This window comes from Agaricus bisporus (assembly GCF_000300575.1).
Source record: "Agaricus bisporus var. bisporus H97 unplaced genomic scaffold AGABI2scaffold_4, whole genome shotgun sequence".
NCBI lineage: Eukaryota > Fungi > Basidiomycota > Agaricomycetes > Agaricales > Agaricaceae > Agaricus > Agaricus bisporus.
Genome location: NW_006267367.1, coordinates 1,216,003 through 1,232,825, shown reverse-complemented (window position 1 = coordinate 1,232,825; position 16,823 = coordinate 1,216,003). Strand labels below are relative to the sequence as shown.

The window sequence follows — 16,823 nt, the reverse complement described above, 5'->3', positions numbered from 1 at the left end:
CATACGCGCATCGCATCTTGCATATGTTGCTCAACCCCGCAAACGAGTGGAACGAAGCTCTCAGCGAACATCCCATCTTTTCCCTCCCAAAGGCCTTCGACGGGCCCCTCGAAGACGCACGGGACTCCCTCGAACTTTCTACAAACACCCTCCCCCGCTTCGTCAAGGTCGATCCCCTGGATGATGGACCGGCCCCTTCAGGACGGAGGCAGACTGTGATCCTCAAGGATGCGGACCTCATTGTGGCTGCTGGAAGGGAAATCCGTATGACGACCCTGGGAGATGCAAAAGGTGCTCAAAGTACGCGAAAGACATACAAGGTATTGTGTTGAAGCAATCTACGCATACCCGCCATTACACTCAACTTCACTCAATGAAGGCGTTACATACACCCAACGTGCAATTTTCAATTCACCAGATTTCACTGAATCCGAATGGGAAATTACTCGCCGTTGCTGGTGCATTCCAAGTCGCGGTCATCGTTCTTCCCAGACCTGGCTTGACGCGCTTGGTACCCGAGACAATAGACTGCAAGTATGCGCTCGTTCTTTCCATTCTAACATGCAATTGACTCGGGTGACACTCTAGGTCTGTGCAGGTCGGCCAGTTCTACCACGCTTCCAAGAATTCCGCTCCTATTGCCAAGATTGAGTGGCATCCCTGGGGAGAAGCAGCTTCGACTCTACTCGTCATGACAACAGATGGAAAACTACGGTCCGTTATGAACCACGCGTATTGACTGGACCTTTTTCTGACTTGTGATTAGAGAGTATGACATTTCTGTCGATACTGAAGAACCGCAGCAGGTCTTGTCATTTGTTCCAGAGCGCAAATCAAAATCCTACTTGGCAGAAGATGCATCTGAGCGGGAAGTCGCATCGTTTGCACTTGGAAAAGGCCGAGCAGACTGGGGTCCTTTGACAGTATACGCGCTTATGAAGTCCGGCGATATCTACGCCATCTGTCCTTACCTTCCTACAAACGCGTATGCTCCTCTTTGTTTTCTCCATACACATTGCTAATGGCACATCTCGCAGTTCCGTTCCATCATCCTATATACATTCTTTAGAATGTTTCATATCTGCCAAGCAGGAGTTCCTTTCCCAAGATGCTTCACGGGCGTCACCTACGCTTAATGCCATCTACGACTACCAACAAAAATACGTCTCCGCACTCCTCAGAGAACTTCCTTCGGGAACAGTCTTTCCTGCGACGTCCCGAGTTGTTTCCTTACATCCTCCAACCAACATCAAATCGCCACCCACCCGACAAGGCCCATTCCTGCTACAACCTGAACCCCGTGCATTGGAGGGGAGCGATGGAGGGGACGCTACTGATATAGCTTACCTCGTTTTTGGGACAGAATCCGATGATGATGATAATTCCGAGCGCGAGGGTAATCCAACGGAACACTTGGGTATCATCACAGTTGCGTATCAGGATGGAAAAGTGGATTTATATCTGGATGTGGAGAAAGTCGAAGCGCGTTGGGATGCCACTCATGTATGCGAAAATCAAGTTGTTCATACCCTTGTGCTAAAAGAATTTTGCAGGAATTGATTCGTGATCTACCAATGCTCGCGGTATACGAAACAATTGACCTCGGAATCTTTTCAACTATCAACTCAATAGCGGACAGTTGTTTGGATCTCCTTCAAGCCAATCATCCCGTCTTACTGCCTGACCCTATTTATGACGACATCGTTTACGTGTATCATGCTTTTGGTGTACATGCACTACATATAGGGCCTGTACTCCAGCATTTGGGTATAGCTCTACGGGGAGCGGATGATGAAACTGCTTTGACTGAGGCTCTTCAAAACCCCGTCGAAACACACGTGCAACCTCTACTTACTACATTTTCCGTGGAGCAAAGGTGTGTCTGTAGTGTTCAATGATTTGTAGCTCTCCTTATACATGCTCTCTAGATCATCCAATCCTATAATTGGGGTCACTCTGCCAAACGATGTGTATCTCAGTTACAGCATTCTCATTTTGACATCTACTATGCGGATATCTGTCTTTCCATTGACTTTGCGCTCAGAAACTGTTCATGAATCGAACGCAGAGGCAGCATCAGCCATTCTGACAGGAACAGCACCTCCGGAGAAGAGCAAATGGTTAACACCCGTCGAAGGCTTACCGCCACCATTCGTGTCGCCTCTAGCGCGCGATCCATTCGAAATTCCTCCTATCTTCAGCGGAAATAGTCTTCCATGTGTACCCAGACATTCACTTCCCGCGTCTGTCGCCTCAAAAGAGATTCTTCTAACACCAGACGTACTGATGTATCTCCTACGCGCAACTGAACACCTGTCTTCTCAAGTGAGGGATATCAACTTCGCCTATTCAGCAGTGAAATTCCGAAATCAGCTTCAGGAGAAAGAATTGGAGCTTCACGTCAAGGTAGCAGGGATCTTGAACCAAAAAGTTGAAAAGTTGAAAGGTGAAAGGAAATCGGCAATGGACGCTCGCATTGGGAAGCTGCATACGACGCAGAAAGAACTCCTAGTACGGCTCGATCAGTTATTAGCTGCATTGATGCGGGAAGCCTCGCCAGAACTCAGCGAACACGAGGTCAAATGGTTTGAAGAGCTTAAACGGATGAAGCTGGAGGTTCTCGGCTCTGGAAAGTACGACGCCGACTCCTTAGCGGCCAAAACTAAGCAGGTAAGTTGCCACGTGCGTTCGAATATTTCCCGAGCCTTGACGATGATTCAAGCTGGAAAACGAATATGCGCGCATAACACCCGCCCTCAAAGCAGTATTGGAGAAGGAAAAACTAAGAAAAGATAAGCTCGCAGAGGTCAATGGAAGTCTTGGTTTCTCGCAAGCATTCAATTTCGGTCAACAATCCACTGCTGAGTAAGTTGAATCGTTTCTGTGTGTCCTTTAACTTATAGTTATTTCGTAGGCAAACGAAAATACATAAACTAGAAAAAAGTGTTTCTAAGCTCGCCGCTCAGTTGAACATCACCCTCGGGAAAATGCCACATTCCGAATGATCTTTGATGACCCCTAGTATTTCCATCCGCAGCTTTGGCCCACCATATATCATTAATATACGTATCGGACTAACATCGTCCTAGTCAATTAGTGTTTGTAATTGAAATAGCTATGCTTACAGTCTGGGTTTTCTTTGTCGGTCAAATCGTCAAAGGCATGCTTATGTGTGAGGTTCTCGCCCTGCATTTCACAATATTAGAACAGGATTAACATGAAAAACTGACGTTACCCACGGTGTCTTCATTGCTGGTTTCGCCGGGTGTTATAGCTTGAGCGCGTCGCTTCAGAGCATTTCGTCTCATCAAGTAAAGCCGCAAAAGGACAATAGTGACCATCTGGACGCCATATACAACAATGTGGACGACGAAAGCCTTAACATATCGTGGTCCATCGTTGTCCCTGAATACTGCACAAGTATCAGTAATGTTGTTCGCATGTTTATGTCACTCGGAATCTACCTTGGGGTCCGATGGCATTACCGACAGCCCAAGCACTGTACACATTCAATACACGTCCTGAAATTTTTGACAAGAACACTTACATGAAGACAAGACTGGATGCAATGACCTGTTTGGTCCTCTGTTGATAACGGCTGAGAGATAGTTTTGTTTTGAAGGAACCATTTACGTACGCCTGCAACATTTCCTGACATGATCGCAAGGTTGAGGACAGCGACAGCACCAAAGCCTTGCATACAACTACGATATTCATTCAGCTAGGCCGACGATACGTTCTAGTTTATGTGACTTACTAAAAGGCCAGAAGAAGACCAACTTTGGTATGTGGGGTTGTTGGGACGGCAAGGAACACGATGGTTCCTGCAACATTTGGCAGCGTATATATCTGGTAGGTGGAACTCTTCAGCACTGCTACAACCTTTGTTGAATACCCCACACTTACAAAAGCGAATACCAATCTTTGACCATATCGTCTAGACAGACCCGCGGCAGAGAAAAGGAAAACCATGATAATAACACCTGTTTCACAAATGACAGAAAAGTGATTAATTCTTATACCAATGACAATAAATTTTTATCTCACCTTGGGCGATAGCAAGTAGATAAGTTTGCAGAACCGTATAACCCTTAAATGCATTTAGATTTCTTTGTACGACTGAACTAGAAAGCCACACCCACAAAAGCTTTAATGATGAGGTTTGAGAATGCACCTAAACCTCCTGTTGGAAGTGCATTCGTAAAAGATATCATGGTGACTGCCCAGACGGCTGGATCCAGTATAGCCTCCACTACAGCTCAATTAGACCTCAATGACGTTGCACTTTGTTGATATAAACTCACCGACTTGGTACATCTGCAGACAACGCCGTATGAGTTTTTCCTTACTGCATTTATGCATTGATGAGAGGACCACACCTTAAAAGTCTTGTTCTGAATACCGGTTTCATTCTTTCGAACTCTCTCTGCCATAAGCAGCCGGTCTTCGAGTGAAAAACATTTGGCATGCATTGGACTATCGGGCATCCAATACAAGATAAAAAGGCCCCAGACGAAAGTAACACAACCGTAGAGCTGTGGACGTTGAGCGCCTGAGCAGCCACACCAAGAACTTGCGGGAAAATACACACAGTGAAAAGAACCTGCCAATTCTTAATCGCCGCATCTTTGATATGAGCGATTCCATATGCTAGGAGACCCCCCACGCATTGCTGGAACCCATTCATAGAGTAAAAAGATCCAATGACAAGCGCCTGTTCGTCTCTCGTATACCACATCGTTGACCTGTAATGACTGTCACTGGGGTCGCCCTCGAGCTAAATTGACTCATACGTACAAGAAGACAAATGCTGGTTGACAAACACACTCGAAGATGCCAAGTAGAGTGCGGACTATGATAAGGCCGACAAAGTTCTTACATGCTGCTGTACATGCTAGAACAGCACCCCAGGCCATAACGCTGCATAGAGTTATTTGAGTGCTCCCGGGAAAACAAATAACCAGACTCACCTGAAACCTAGGTATTTCGCAATCGGCAACCGTTGTATCAATCTATTGGTTGGGAACTCCCAAGCCAAGCTACAAATCGTTCAGTGAGGGTCAACATTACTACCTTTTCGAAGCGAGTGAACCTACATAGCAATATAGACTACAGAAAGGTTTGAACATCAGGAGGGAACGGGCGGAATATATTTGACTTACCGCAAGTTGTCAGCCACGCATATTCTTGGCCCTTCAGATTCGTATCCTCGAGTATCCCCATGATGGATGCAAAGTTTATAGTCCTACGTCGATGGCTGAGCATGTCACCGCAAGACAATAATAATTTGAAAATACCCTTTATCCAAAGTTTGGGCAACTAGAAGGACGTTAGGACGAACTTTAAAGCTAAATAAATCCACTGACAGTATGTAACAACCATGACGAGCTTAGTAGAATAGATGAGCCATGTATCTTTGAGACGACGACTCGGATGAGACGCAACAGACCAGTATACGTTTATGTATCAACCATCGAAGTCGTTTATTAGTTGCTTCATCGATGGTCCTCGACTCTACATTGGACGATTGGGCTAAGAATTCAGCGACCTCTGCGTCAATACCCTTATGTTGAGCTAAGAAAGCCAGGTAAGATTCCTCTATAACGTCAAGACATTTTTGGCTTGAATACCTGCATAGTCTAATATAGAGCCGCTTTGGAGAGAACGAACGTCCTTTGCCTCGGGCTCGTCGTATTTTATGTCCAAAGGTTGAGCGGCCATTTTACTCCCCGTCGTAAAGTAGCAGGAGAAAGCAAGAAACAACTGAACTTCACTCTCTTTAGATCGCACCTCCGAGAACACGACCACCCTCGTGACCTTGGAATTCCAGGAGAACCCACGTTACCATTAGCTGCAATATAAACCTATCCACGCGATGATATTGTTGGCAGATGACATCCATGTGCCGGTCCGCTGGGACCGTTCGGAAAGATTATGCCATTTGATGATACATAAACCATCATAGACCGACCAACAGGTAGAAGGACCGTTATAATGTCTTCCAGAGTGGTAAACCCACGTAAAGTCCATACCTTGGAGTTGATCAAGAAGTTGATCCACTGTCTCGTCAACATCGAGGACGAATCTGGCGAATTCTTACTTAGATTGGAAGACGGACGAGTCATTGATACAAAGGGATGGAATGACTGGGAAGTGAGTGGGTCGATTCCGCCTATCACGAGTTGACCTTAACAATAGAGTAGTGGACTCATGGAGTAGGCGCGTTATTGACGGTACCTTGTGAACTGGCTATCCATATCTGACATGTCGACAGGGTTATACGGGCTCTTTCGTTTCTTTCAAATCACTGGCGACAAAGCGGTTTTAGACATTTGCTTGGATTGGTTTAAAATACAATTCGACCTTGGAACGACGAAGGTGAACTACTTACATCAATCAGAAAAACAAAAGAGAAAACTCACAAGTGAGATAGAACGTCAATACAATGTCTCCGCTCTTGACCGCAGCATATCTCCATGAGGGTGGTTACGGAGATTACAAGGTCCATTTGGAGGCATGGGCAGAGTGGGCAATGTATGACATGCCACGGACAGAAGAACAGGGACTGCAGCATATAACCTATCTAGTTGATAACCATCAACAACTTTGGGATGACACTTTGATGATGACGGTTTTACCTTTGGCAAAGATTGGTTTGCTTCTGGGTAGGAATGAATATATAGAAGAGGCTAAAAGGCAGTTTTTAGTTCAGTAGGTCAACTATTGGAGTGAAAGGTAGAACCAACTTACCTGAGCCATCGTATTTAGCATTAAATATCTTCAGGACCCGAGAACAGGTCTCTGGTTTCACGGTAGGCGAGGAGCAAAATCATCTCTTTGTTTTCTGATGATTTTTGCAGGCTGGACGTTCGATGGCCGTCATCACTTTGGCGGCGCTAGATGGGGTCGAGGGAATTGTTGGGTGACGATTTCAATCCCAGACTTCATTGAACTACTGGGGTTGGTGCAAGGCGACGGTCTTCGGGAATTCCTTGTTACATCCCTCAAGGCGCAAATTGATGCATTGATCAAATTACAAGACGGAGCGACAGGCCTCTGGCACACCATCCTCGATGATTCGACTAGTTATCTCGAGGCTTCCGCCACTGCGGGCTTTGCTTATGGGATTTTAAAGGCCTTAAGACTGAGACTTCTTCCGAGAGAAGAAAAGTATACCAGGGCAGCAGAGAAGGCGATCCAGGCAATCAAGGATAATGTATCGGAGACGGGCGAGCTGAAGCGGGTTTCGTTTGGGACACCGGTGTTTGATGATATCGAGAGTTACAGAAGTGTCCCCCTTACAAGCATGCCATATGGGCAGAGCCTCGCTCTCCTTGCCCTGTCAGAGTATCTTAGAACGTTTCTTTGATCGCGATTATAATGACAGTTTACCTACCACTTTTGACTGTCACTTTCCTTTCCTCCTATGATATCGTATAGCGAAGAACAGCGAAGACCATGCAGAAGCTTTCCGAGAAACACTTTCGTTAAGGTCAGAAGAGATTCGGAATGATAAAGCCACTTAAGCCTGGATCTCTGAAGAGACACGACCTAGACTATAGTTCTCTTTGATTTTGATTTTGACAAAGAAAGAAGAAAGAGACCATCTAATTGGTCATGGTAGACACATAAGAGAGTGGTTGTCGAGTTGAACAGGGGCGTTATGGTTGGCATGAATGTACAGTCAGAAACACTGGTTTCAGCTCTCAGTTGCAGAGGCTGATCCACGGAATGCTGTAATCCAGAACAATCAGACGCGAAGTGAGATAAAGAGGTATGATGCGAGTAGTTTTGGAAATATGGGACAAGAAAGACCAGAAAATTGTAGTCGGTATAACATTTTAGGTTCCTAGCTTGCGTCAGCGAAGATTGATTACCCGTCGGCTCATCGACGTATGTATCAAGAAAACGAGGGCAGTGGGCGAACATGTCGTGAGCCGCCGACCCCAAGTTCGGATCTCGCGCTGGAAGAAGGAAGAAGGAAAACAGCAAAAACGACCAACCTATTATACCATCGTACCACTTCATTTCGTTTAATCAACAGAATTACATTATTCTGAAGATATATATCATTAACAGTAAAAAATCCGCAAAATACAAGAGCATTTGAATGGATTAATAAGATATATGCATACTAAAGTATAGCTGAATGGCGGTGAGGTGCGAGAGATTACACATACATACATAGGAGTCCTAAGTTATAACAACCAATAGATCTTCACTGACCATCGTTTTCACGCAGGCGGGCTTGGGGAGTTCTCAATTGAGCAGGCAAAGTCCCGTCTCCCCAAGTGCTTGGACTTCGTGGTGATTCACCTAGAGTGTTATCATTGCCGGAGAAGCCATGAAAACTTCTGTTGCCTCCTCCATATGAGCCTTGAGCAAGTACTTCTCTGTCCCGTCCACCACGAACATTATTGTACTCTCTGGGCAAGGAAGCTGATTCAATTGATGGACTGTGCATCAGGAGAAGTTGCTAGATAGGGGCGAGAGGTGTTGTGAGAATTTGCAAACTGCGTACTGATTTGTACTTACCTGCGCGGAAGAGATGCCTACCAAAGCAACACCGCTCTTTTTTCTCCTGAGGGCAGGAGCTTCTTCCAAACCACTTGGTAGTACAAGCGTAGCTCTTCGTCGCCTCCCGATTGTCCCCAGGCCTAACCTTGTTCCGTCCTCAAGTGTTTCGCCGGTTTGCTGTCCGGATTCGTCTTGTGAAGTTCCGGACCCATTGGTGAGGACAAATACTCCAATGAATGTGGCTCCACACCCATACAAAAAGGTGACGATTGTGTGGAAACCAGCTCTTTCAAAGTCGCCATATAAAATAGCGCTACCTGTGATTGCTGACAAAGTGAAGAGCACAAATTGGATAGGAATCACGGTCTGTATAATAATCATCCGTTAGAGAACATCAGATATATTGATGTCGCGCTTGATATACCTTGCCGTCAAAACGCATCAGGGCTCGATTGAGATATCTTATTTGCCCAACGCCAGTTCCGATGAGCGTCTATGAAGAAACTCAGCAACTCATTCATTTTCACGAATCTGGGGTACCTACCAGGATAAGAGGATATGTGATCCACTCGGTGAAGATTCCATACCACTCCAGAGTAATGAGAGTGGAAAGGGCTTTAGTCGATAGGACCGTGAAGCCGCCAAATAGAGCACATAATCCTACGTCAATGAAGACGTAAGTCCGCCCCGGTGTTCCATGAGAAAGACAGCCGAGAGTGATCGCGCCGACAACGTAACATCCTGCATAGATAAGGAAAGGTGTTTTTAAGATTGCTTCAACGAGTTGCTCTGGGTAGAGCCTGGTGTCGGACGCGTTGGAGGAAAGAACGACTGTTACAGCTCCAACGATGGCAATGCAGATACCAAAAAAATCGCGCTAATAGTGATTTAGCATGTACTTCATTTCCTCGGCTCGTAGATACCTTGCGAAAATGTTCTCCCAACATGATAGGCGCAAACGCACAATTGGCGATAAGAGCAAACTAAAAAATGGCATCGTGAGTAGGCCGCTGATATCAAGGCCAGCGTTTCTTACGGTTCCTAGTGGAGCTACCACAGATGCAGGGGCAAAAGCGTAAGAAATAAAATTTCCAAGCTCGCCGACGTTCATTAGGAAAAACCCTGTCCACCTATGCACGGGGTAAGAGGAGAAACACTGCATCATCAGATAAAGACGCACCAGAGTTTTGACTTTAGGTAGGCAGACTCGTTTTCATCCTCTATATCGGAAACATTCCGGGGGTGGTCGAGAGCAGCGTCTTCGGGCATGACGTCGATCGGCATTAAGAAAGCCTCTTTCTTTTTGTCTTGGTTTCTTGTACGGAATAATCGCGCGAAGAAACCGGTCGCTTGAGGCTCATGAGGATCCTTGTCTCTTTGAGGCATCGTGTAATGAATAGAACGGTGGTTAACAGGGAGTAAAGGCTGGGTATCTGGCGGAGTATCTGACCCCCGAGGAGTAGGGATTTCTGTGATGATTGTGTCAGAATCCGCGTCCTGTTCGTCTAGGTTTTGTCTGCGACCGAGGATAGAATCCGGGGGTAACGCAGGATTCGGGGAGTTTCTCTCTGCATTCAGACGTTTGTGAGCGAGTTTTTGGAGGTTGAGGGCGAGAGATATGAGGACGTTGCCGGATATTGCGACGGCGATGCCGATGACCGTCTGGGTGGTCAGAGTGGGGAGGTCGTCCATGAGTTGCGGGTTATCAGCGGCGTGGAGGCAACCTAGACTTGGGTCAGTCACGTGCGTATATGACCTCGTTGCGGCGCGCGACGTGTTTGCAGACGCTGCCGCCATGCGCCCTCGCCATACCCCGCACACTCTTCCCGCCTTCCCCGTCCACGCTGCCGCTTTTCTTGCACCAGACAGGCTTGTTCTCGGCGGCGGAGGTGGCTTCTCCAAGACTGGCGTCCAGAACAAGATCGTATGCATCCACAGCTTTCAGTTACCGGTGATTCTTACGAGTCCTCATAGCGTCTATATTCTGTAGACCCGGAGGGTTCCATCGACCTCAAGACAGAAATTCAAGTAGAGGATGCTCCTACAAGCATGGCTGCTGATCCGCAGGTGCGTACCGACATCCTTTGCCTTGGTCGTCAGTTCATCTTCCTTGTAGTCCAATACCGTTGTCTGTGGCATCAACAGCTCACAAGAGAAGATTCTTAAAGGCGAGAATGAGAATTGCCGTGTGTTTACGCTTCGTGACGATGCGTATGCATGTTTACTTTTCTCGACACCGTACTTTATTCAATGTTGTAAAAGGTTTCAGCTCGACGCATCCAGAGGTACTTTGCCTGCGGATGAAGACGACTACCAGGTCAGTCCACTAATTTCCAGAACCCCGAGTTTATTCTCAAGTAAAGCAGAAAGTTACTGCACTGTCTCCAGACCGATGTCTAGTAGCTGTTGCTGGTTGTCACCATGTGCGTTATGGCCGATTAGAGTTTTTGGCTTTTTCTCACCTCGTTATAGTTGTCTCTTCTCTCGTTCCCAGATCTTAACCCTCTTGCGCCTTCAATACAGCTGGAAGAGGAGATTTACGACGCTACTTTCTCAAATTCAAATGACACAGTCCGCCACAATCTCTTTTTCCCGGTCACGGCGAGTACTCACTGCCGAAATAGCTGGTAGTCGCAACTACACATAATCTCCTCGTCTATTCCTTAAATATTCCTTCATCGTCACCCTCGCCAGCGTCTTCAGAAGAGAGAGCCAAAGCTCTGGAGCTCTCACACACGGTCGACCTACCACATAATATTAACAGACCCTGTACGTTCCGTTCAGTCAGGTTCGTCAGTCAATTTCAGTGTTTTTGTGTGTAGTTCATCTTCCGGTCCTTAGATTTCACCCTCACGAGAGTGATATTCTCTACACCGTGATAAATACCTCGTCACCTCGCGAGCGAGGTCGTAAGTCTCCACCACGGCAAGGATATATTTCAAGATGGAACCCACGTACATGGACAGTGGAAAGGCAAAAGAAAGTCGGCGACAAAGCTTTGACTGCTTTTGATATCAGGTATACACTTTTTTGATGAATTTCTTGCTTTGCTTAACATCTTCAGTCTTGACGGCCGGTTTCTGGGTTATGGGTCGTCCGACTTATCAATTGGAATGTTAGATTCGAAAACGCTTAGTGTATGTCTTTTCTACTACTCTTGATTCCATCATTTCTGATTGGCCTTTTAGCCCCTCTGTACTATCTTGAAGGCCCACGACTTTCCACCGACAATAGTCAAGTTTGACCCCTCCACAAAACTACTAGTCTCTGGGAGTGCAGATTATTCCCTGCGCGTTGTGACGATACCTATAGTCGTCGGGGGCTCTTGTATGTTTCATTTCATCCATCTAGACCGCAGATAATTCTGGCTAACCGAAAATGACTTTAGCGTGGACCATAATCATCTTGCTGGTGGCACTTTTCATTGCTTTTATTGCAATTGCGCTGCAGAGCAAGCAATTTGGATGATGATATAGGCAACTGATATGCACGTCTACATGTTTGTTTGTTGGGTATTACTATATTATTCTTATGCTACATGCGGGAATTGCGTACGGAACACGGAAGCATCAGTCGTAGTCGTCTTCCTCCACCAGTTTTCGCTTAAGTTCACCCGAATGGGGTGTTGTTTGCACCTCTTCCATACCATCACTCTCTTCTTCCTCATCATCACCTCCCGCAAACAGGCCATCTTCCTCTTCACCAATATCACTCCCTTCGTCTGCTGCTTGTGCCCCGGTCACTGCAGCTGGTGTTCCGAACATGTCTACATCCGAGGGCGTCGCTATGGCGCTGATAGGGAAAGGCGCTTCCTCGCGGACCGGGACAGGTGCGGGGACAGGTGGTGGCTCCATGACTTCGTCCTCGTCCTCTTCTAGCTCTTCCTCCTCCTCTTCCGAATCGGTCACTTCGAATTCTTCGAGGTCGAGATATGTAAGATCGGGCGGTGGCTTGTTTGGTATGAGGTTAAAGTCCACGTTGACGAGACAATCTTGCTGTGGCGGTAATCGTACACCAAACACTTCCGGAACCGCAGGTAGGGGAGATGCATTAACCTCATTGGCCAAAGAGAGGATATACTAGGTCATCATCACATGAGTGACGAGTAATACAAAGACGAGAGGAATTATACCTCTTTCGGCACACGGCCGCCAAATTCCCAGCCGACGCGTGCTTGTACGGCAAGAATCACGTCGTCCATGTCAAGCTTACCCCCCCTGCCAGCGTGCTCGGAGTATACGCTGGCGTCAGTGAGGACCTGCGCCGTGTATCTATGGGAAAATTCCAGGAGCTGGTGGAGGACGCTGGGTTGGACATCCTGGATGCTGGGAGTGGCGGAAAGAAGAAGCGCGATGGCACGCGCGGTGCTCGGCAGATTTTCTGCTGGCCGGGACGAGGACGAGACGGCAGCCATGGACGAACCGGATCTCTGTGTGGTTGCATTTGGCAGGTCACGCCTTATCAGATAAGCGGAGGGCTCCGGCTGGGCCCCACGCCTCGTCAGCCAATCGGGGGGTAGATGGGGGCTCACATGATTTTCAGCCAATTGCAGCGAAGATGACTAAGGTCGCGACTCCCTTATTGCCACCCATCCTTGCCGACTTCCTTCCTCATTCCACCATGTTTCGCGCTGCAATCTCACGTCCTCTCTTCGCTGCTGCTCGCCCGACGGCCCGACGTGTCTCTGCGAGACCGCCTGTTACTGCTTGCTATTATCACGAGAAAGTGATTTCTCATTATGAGAAACCTCGAAATGTGGGCTCTAAAACTGGTCATCTATGAAACCCCCTTATCTGATATGCGATTCTCAACCTTTTAAGGTGGGATCTCTCCCCAAGAATGACACTGATGTTGGCACAGGCCTTGTCGGGGCACCTGCGTAAGTTTTCTCACTGAGCTGCGTTGCGTCTGTGCAAGCCTGACCACCGGCGCTTTAGCTGCGGTGATGTCATGAAACTCCAGATCCGTGTGGACGACAACGGAATTATTTCAGACGTCAAGTTTAAGACGTTTGGTTGCGGAAGTGCTATCGCGTCAAGTTCATATATGACCGAGCGCGTCAAAGGTTTAAGCCTGGATGACGCAGGCAAAATCAAAAACACCGAAATTGCAAAGGAGCTCTGTCTACCTCCTGTGAAGCTACACTGTTCAAGTACGTGATCTCGCCAACCGCTTTTCATGCCTTGTTTCTGACTATGACACAGTGTTGGCAGAAGACGCCATTCGATCGGCTATCCGAGACTATCGGTCTAAACGTCAGAAGCTAGCCCAGTCATCCGACCTAGCTAAAACAAATCCAACAGGTTTCATTGACGTTGCGGCAGGAAAGGATGCTTCGTCACTGCCGGCATCGGCTTGAATAAATGCACATACACGCTGCGCGACCGATACCTATATCAAAATTACATGTTATCCATTTCATGCCTAGCTCACTTTTGCACTATGTATTTTATTTTCTTCTCACATGTTTCATGATTTTTCGTTTTAGACTATGTTCATCGTTCGAATATGACGTCAAATAAGTACAGCGTATTAAGGTAGATTCTGATGTGGCGTAACATGCTTCATGTGCCCTTTTGCCCTACGAAAGAGAAGGTCCCAGAACCAAACCACTTCTCGTTGGCTTCTTTTACCCGTTGTGCCATTGCGGCCCTGTTGGTTAATTCGAAGCCTTGCAGATGTTGTTAGATGCCTGGCATATATCTAACAAACATGACTTCGCATACCTTGAGCAGGTGTCACACTCAAAGAAGTGGCAGTACCAGACGACTGGGAGGCCTGAGCAGACCGTGTGATCGCTGCAGTCCTCAGTTTGTTCGCCTTCGAAAGTTTAGCTAGAGATGTCGAAGTGGGTGGTGAGATACGCGAGAATCAGCAAATTACGTTACCTCGGCTCTTCGCGTCACCCATCCCAGCACGAACTTTGCCCGTGCCAGCTCCAATCATACCAAGACCCTTGGTCTGATCAAAGGCACCGACCTCTTCCTCGACATCACCAAATGACATTCGGTTCTGGAGCTTTCGAAGTTCTGTCTGGGCATAAGCTTCTTTCGCCTTTCGCGCTCTGATGTGAAGCATTTAGAGACAACCATCAGAAAGTATAAGATTTCTGCTTACCGCTTGCCTCCCCTCCGCTTCTTTGGCCCATCACCGGGGACGGGAAGTGCTTTCACCACCTTTGCCGGTGGAGGAGCTGCAAGTCGATCGATATGCTTCTCAATTTTATCCCGCAATGTTTCTCCATATGTACCTGCGGGGTTAGAAGTCAGATCCTCGCCCGGTGTCTTCGAAAAGAAAATGCATACCATCCCGTCGTTGTCGTTCAAGATCCATGCGAGCGGCAAGCACGGATTTCGCCCCAACAGTTCGTTGCACTTTTAACTGATACTCCGAAGGTGTCTGCGTAACAAGGTCTGATTGGAATATGAACCCCGTATGCCGACGCTGAGTTGCTGTGGAGAAGCCAGCGGTAATCTTCCTCTGAGCACCTAATAGCTTGGCGGACATTAATAACCGTACGCGCTGTCGGATCAACGGACTTACATGCACATTGCAAGCGGGCATTTTGGCTAAACCGCTAAGGCCTCCCGCGACTCCTAGCAATTTCGCAGCTGTAGTGGTACCAACAATGGCTGACAGATTTGGAGCAAGCACATTCATTCTTGAGCTGACGTACTTGAATATCTAGAACGAAGGATTAATTTAAACTGGTACTGAAACTGAAAACGTCGTACCTTTTTACGAGCGTCTTCCAACCTGTCTGCAAGGTTACAAGCTTTTTGGATAGCTTTCCATTCGTTGTCAGACAACTGCCTGCCGGATGTCGTTGACGCTGTGACGACAACACTCATGATGACCGCAGGGGGCAGAATACCACTCAAATTCACTTTTGTCAGATCCTGAGTTGAAATGTGAGCAGCTCAACAAGGCTTCATGTTAGTGGACTCACCTCGTTGTTGGATAGTGCGCGTACAGAACGGATATACATTGCAGGATCTGTTACAAGTTGTTCAAGTTCAGGAAACTTGGGCGCATAGTGGTCCCGGATGAACTATAGTCAAAATTAGAATATGATCACCAGCGATGCAGAAGACTGACTTTGTTAACGATGAGAATTTCGTTTTCTACGTCCACTGACAAGTTATTCGCCTGCACAATTACATTATACTCTGGGTTGAGATGTGTTGGAAGAGCCATCTGAGCCACGGTGGATGGATTCTCTTCATATTTCTCCACCTCCTGCACTACTTGTTAGATCAGTTAGCACAAATGCTGGAGACTCGCCTTCAAGACATCCACCATGCGTTTACTATTTTCCAACTTTGCAATCTTGCTGACATCGTCAATGCTGCCAAGCTCCATTTGTTGAACGTCCTCCGCATCAAGCTCGTCTGCGGGTTTTACGCCTCCCTCGAGAACCATTCCAGCCATTTTCTCGTCTCCTTCCTCTTCGTCTCCCTCTATCTCTCCTTCTCCTTCTGACATGTCTTCATCCGAGTCCCGAGTGTCAGTCTTGCGTTTATGACTACTACTAGAGGACGCCTGCGCTTGAGATGGGACGGATGGCGTTTCAGAAGACTTTCGCGACTGTCTATTGTCCTCATTTTCGTCGCCAGAAAGTCCATCCAAATCGGCCAGCAATTCGTCAGCGAGACCACTCATGTCGAACTTGCTTCTTTCTGACTTTCTGTTTGTGGTTAATGGAATGGGTAAGCAAGCTGAATTCAGCGTGGGAATAAAGGCGCTTGGCTTAATCGGGGCAGCAGTTCGGTCATTGACATTTTCGATATTCTCCCATCTCGCCTAGGTCAACGCCTCTCCGTTTTTGCGTCCTAGGATTTAGGCCACTCCGGAACCCTCTTTTGTTGGCTTGATTACCACGAAAACATATACAAGCCTCTTGACCGCTATCCTGCAATTGTATCCGTAGGCTGAAAGTCCGTAACTTCCAATGAGATCATGTCTGGGCAAACATTCTCTGGATCCGTTTCTCCATCGTTTCGCGAACACTAGCGAGAATAAACGGAAAACCAGGGTCACCAAATACTAGGGTCACTGAATACTAGGGTCACCGAATACTGGTAACTGGAGGCATTACATTAGCCACATGCCCGTGTCATATGGCGCTGCGGGCGCCAGGCTATCCGCCGGATAACCGCTATAGACTACCGCCGTCGAGAGTAAAAACTTTTGAACCGATTTGGTTCACACATCCGCCGGAAAACTTCATGCGAACCAACTCAAAAAGTGTGACGCCTATTTTTGGGACCCGTCCCCACTGCACGCGTGCACATCCGACTGCATTC

The 16,823-nt window shown here is 47.3% G+C and overlaps 7 protein-coding genes across 7 annotated transcripts; 3 read left to right on the top strand and 4 right to left on the bottom strand.

Annotated features, from left to right (window-relative positions):
- Window positions 1-23: 23 nt before the first annotated feature.
- On the top strand, window positions 24-3,117 carry AGABI2DRAFT_184684 (hypothetical protein; the record flags this gene model as incomplete). Its single annotated transcript, XM_006460128.1, has 9 exons — window positions 24-320; window positions 380-534; window positions 589-714; window positions 767-985; window positions 1,038-1,503; window positions 1,554-1,876; window positions 1,929-2,670; window positions 2,723-2,865; window positions 2,915-3,117. The coding sequence occupies 9 exons, from the start codon at window positions 24-26 to the stop codon at window positions 3,003-3,005; spliced, it is 2,562 nt and encodes an 853-aa protein (XP_006460191.1). The 3' UTR covers window positions 3,006-3,117.
- On the bottom strand, window positions 3,058-5,721 carry AGABI2DRAFT_117146 (hypothetical protein; the record flags this gene model as incomplete). Its single annotated transcript, XM_006460127.1, has 21 exons — window positions 3,058-3,074; window positions 3,126-3,186; window positions 3,240-3,412; window positions 3,465-3,499; window positions 3,548-3,585; window positions 3,638-3,704; window positions 3,758-3,849; window positions 3,907-3,983; window positions 4,048-4,090; window positions 4,143-4,252; window positions 4,305-4,317; window positions 4,380-4,535; window positions 4,592-4,745; window positions 4,798-4,920; window positions 4,971-5,039; window positions 5,097-5,109; window positions 5,163-5,245; window positions 5,298-5,319; window positions 5,367-5,388; window positions 5,450-5,574; window positions 5,631-5,721. The coding sequence occupies 21 exons, from the start codon at window positions 5,719-5,721 to the stop codon at window positions 3,058-3,060; spliced, it is 1,584 nt and encodes a 527-aa protein (XP_006460190.1).
- A 273-nt stretch (window positions 5,722-5,994) lies between these two features.
- Window positions 5,995-7,383, top strand: AGABI2DRAFT_184682 (hypothetical protein; the record flags this gene model as incomplete). Its single annotated transcript, XM_006460126.1, has 6 exons — window positions 5,995-6,153; window positions 6,204-6,219; window positions 6,275-6,378; window positions 6,434-6,711; window positions 6,769-6,812; window positions 6,861-7,383. The coding sequence occupies 6 exons, from the start codon at window positions 5,995-5,997 to the stop codon at window positions 7,367-7,369; spliced, it is 1,110 nt and encodes a 369-aa protein (XP_006460189.1). The 3' UTR covers window positions 7,370-7,383.
- Window positions 7,384-8,178: 795 nt separating this feature from the next.
- Window positions 8,179-10,209, bottom strand: AGABI2DRAFT_184681 (hypothetical protein; the record flags this gene model as incomplete). The annotated part of the gene is made up of 7 exons (XM_006460125.1): window positions 8,179-8,476; window positions 8,536-8,883; window positions 8,942-9,010; window positions 9,062-9,394; window positions 9,441-9,500; window positions 9,554-9,647; window positions 9,698-10,209. 7 exons carry the CDS (start codon window positions 10,207-10,209, stop codon window positions 8,219-8,221), a joined length of 1,674 nt encoding a protein of 557 aa, XP_006460188.1. The 3' UTR covers window positions 8,179-8,218.
- A 74-nt stretch (window positions 10,210-10,283) lies between these two features.
- AGABI2DRAFT_191946 (hypothetical protein) lies at window positions 10,284-12,062 on the top strand. Its single transcript, XM_006460124.1, has 11 exons — window positions 10,284-10,441; window positions 10,492-10,584; window positions 10,634-10,728; window positions 10,780-10,834; window positions 10,884-10,940; window positions 10,990-11,088; window positions 11,142-11,305; window positions 11,359-11,535; window positions 11,582-11,654; window positions 11,706-11,844; window positions 11,906-12,062. The coding sequence occupies exons 1-11, from the start codon at window positions 10,313-10,315 to the stop codon at window positions 11,983-11,985; spliced, it is 1,161 nt and encodes a 386-aa protein (XP_006460187.1). The 5' UTR covers window positions 10,284-10,312; the 3' UTR covers window positions 11,986-12,062.
- A 24-nt stretch (window positions 12,063-12,086) lies between these two features.
- AGABI2DRAFT_150150 (hypothetical protein) lies at window positions 12,087-12,931 on the bottom strand (the record flags this gene model as incomplete). Its single annotated transcript, XM_006460123.1, has 2 exons — window positions 12,087-12,596; window positions 12,650-12,931. 2 exons carry the CDS (start codon window positions 12,929-12,931, stop codon window positions 12,087-12,089), a joined length of 792 nt encoding a protein of 263 aa, XP_006460186.1.
- A 690-nt stretch (window positions 12,932-13,621) lies between these two features.
- Window positions 13,622-16,123, bottom strand: AGABI2DRAFT_202994 (hypothetical protein). Its single transcript, XM_006460122.1, is given in 12 exon segments — window positions 13,622-13,669; window positions 13,702-13,706; window positions 13,726-14,188; window positions 14,244-14,351; window positions 14,406-14,581; window positions 14,635-14,767; window positions 14,823-15,012; window positions 15,061-15,201; window positions 15,252-15,416; window positions 15,467-15,568; window positions 15,616-15,756; window positions 15,802-16,123. The coding sequence occupies 10 exon segments, from the start codon at window positions 16,000-16,002 to the stop codon at window positions 14,082-14,084; spliced, it is 1,464 nt and encodes a 487-aa protein (XP_006460185.1). The 5' UTR covers window positions 16,003-16,123; the 3' UTR covers window positions 13,622-13,669; window positions 13,702-13,706; window positions 13,726-14,081.
- Window positions 16,124-16,823: the final 700 nt, after the last annotated feature.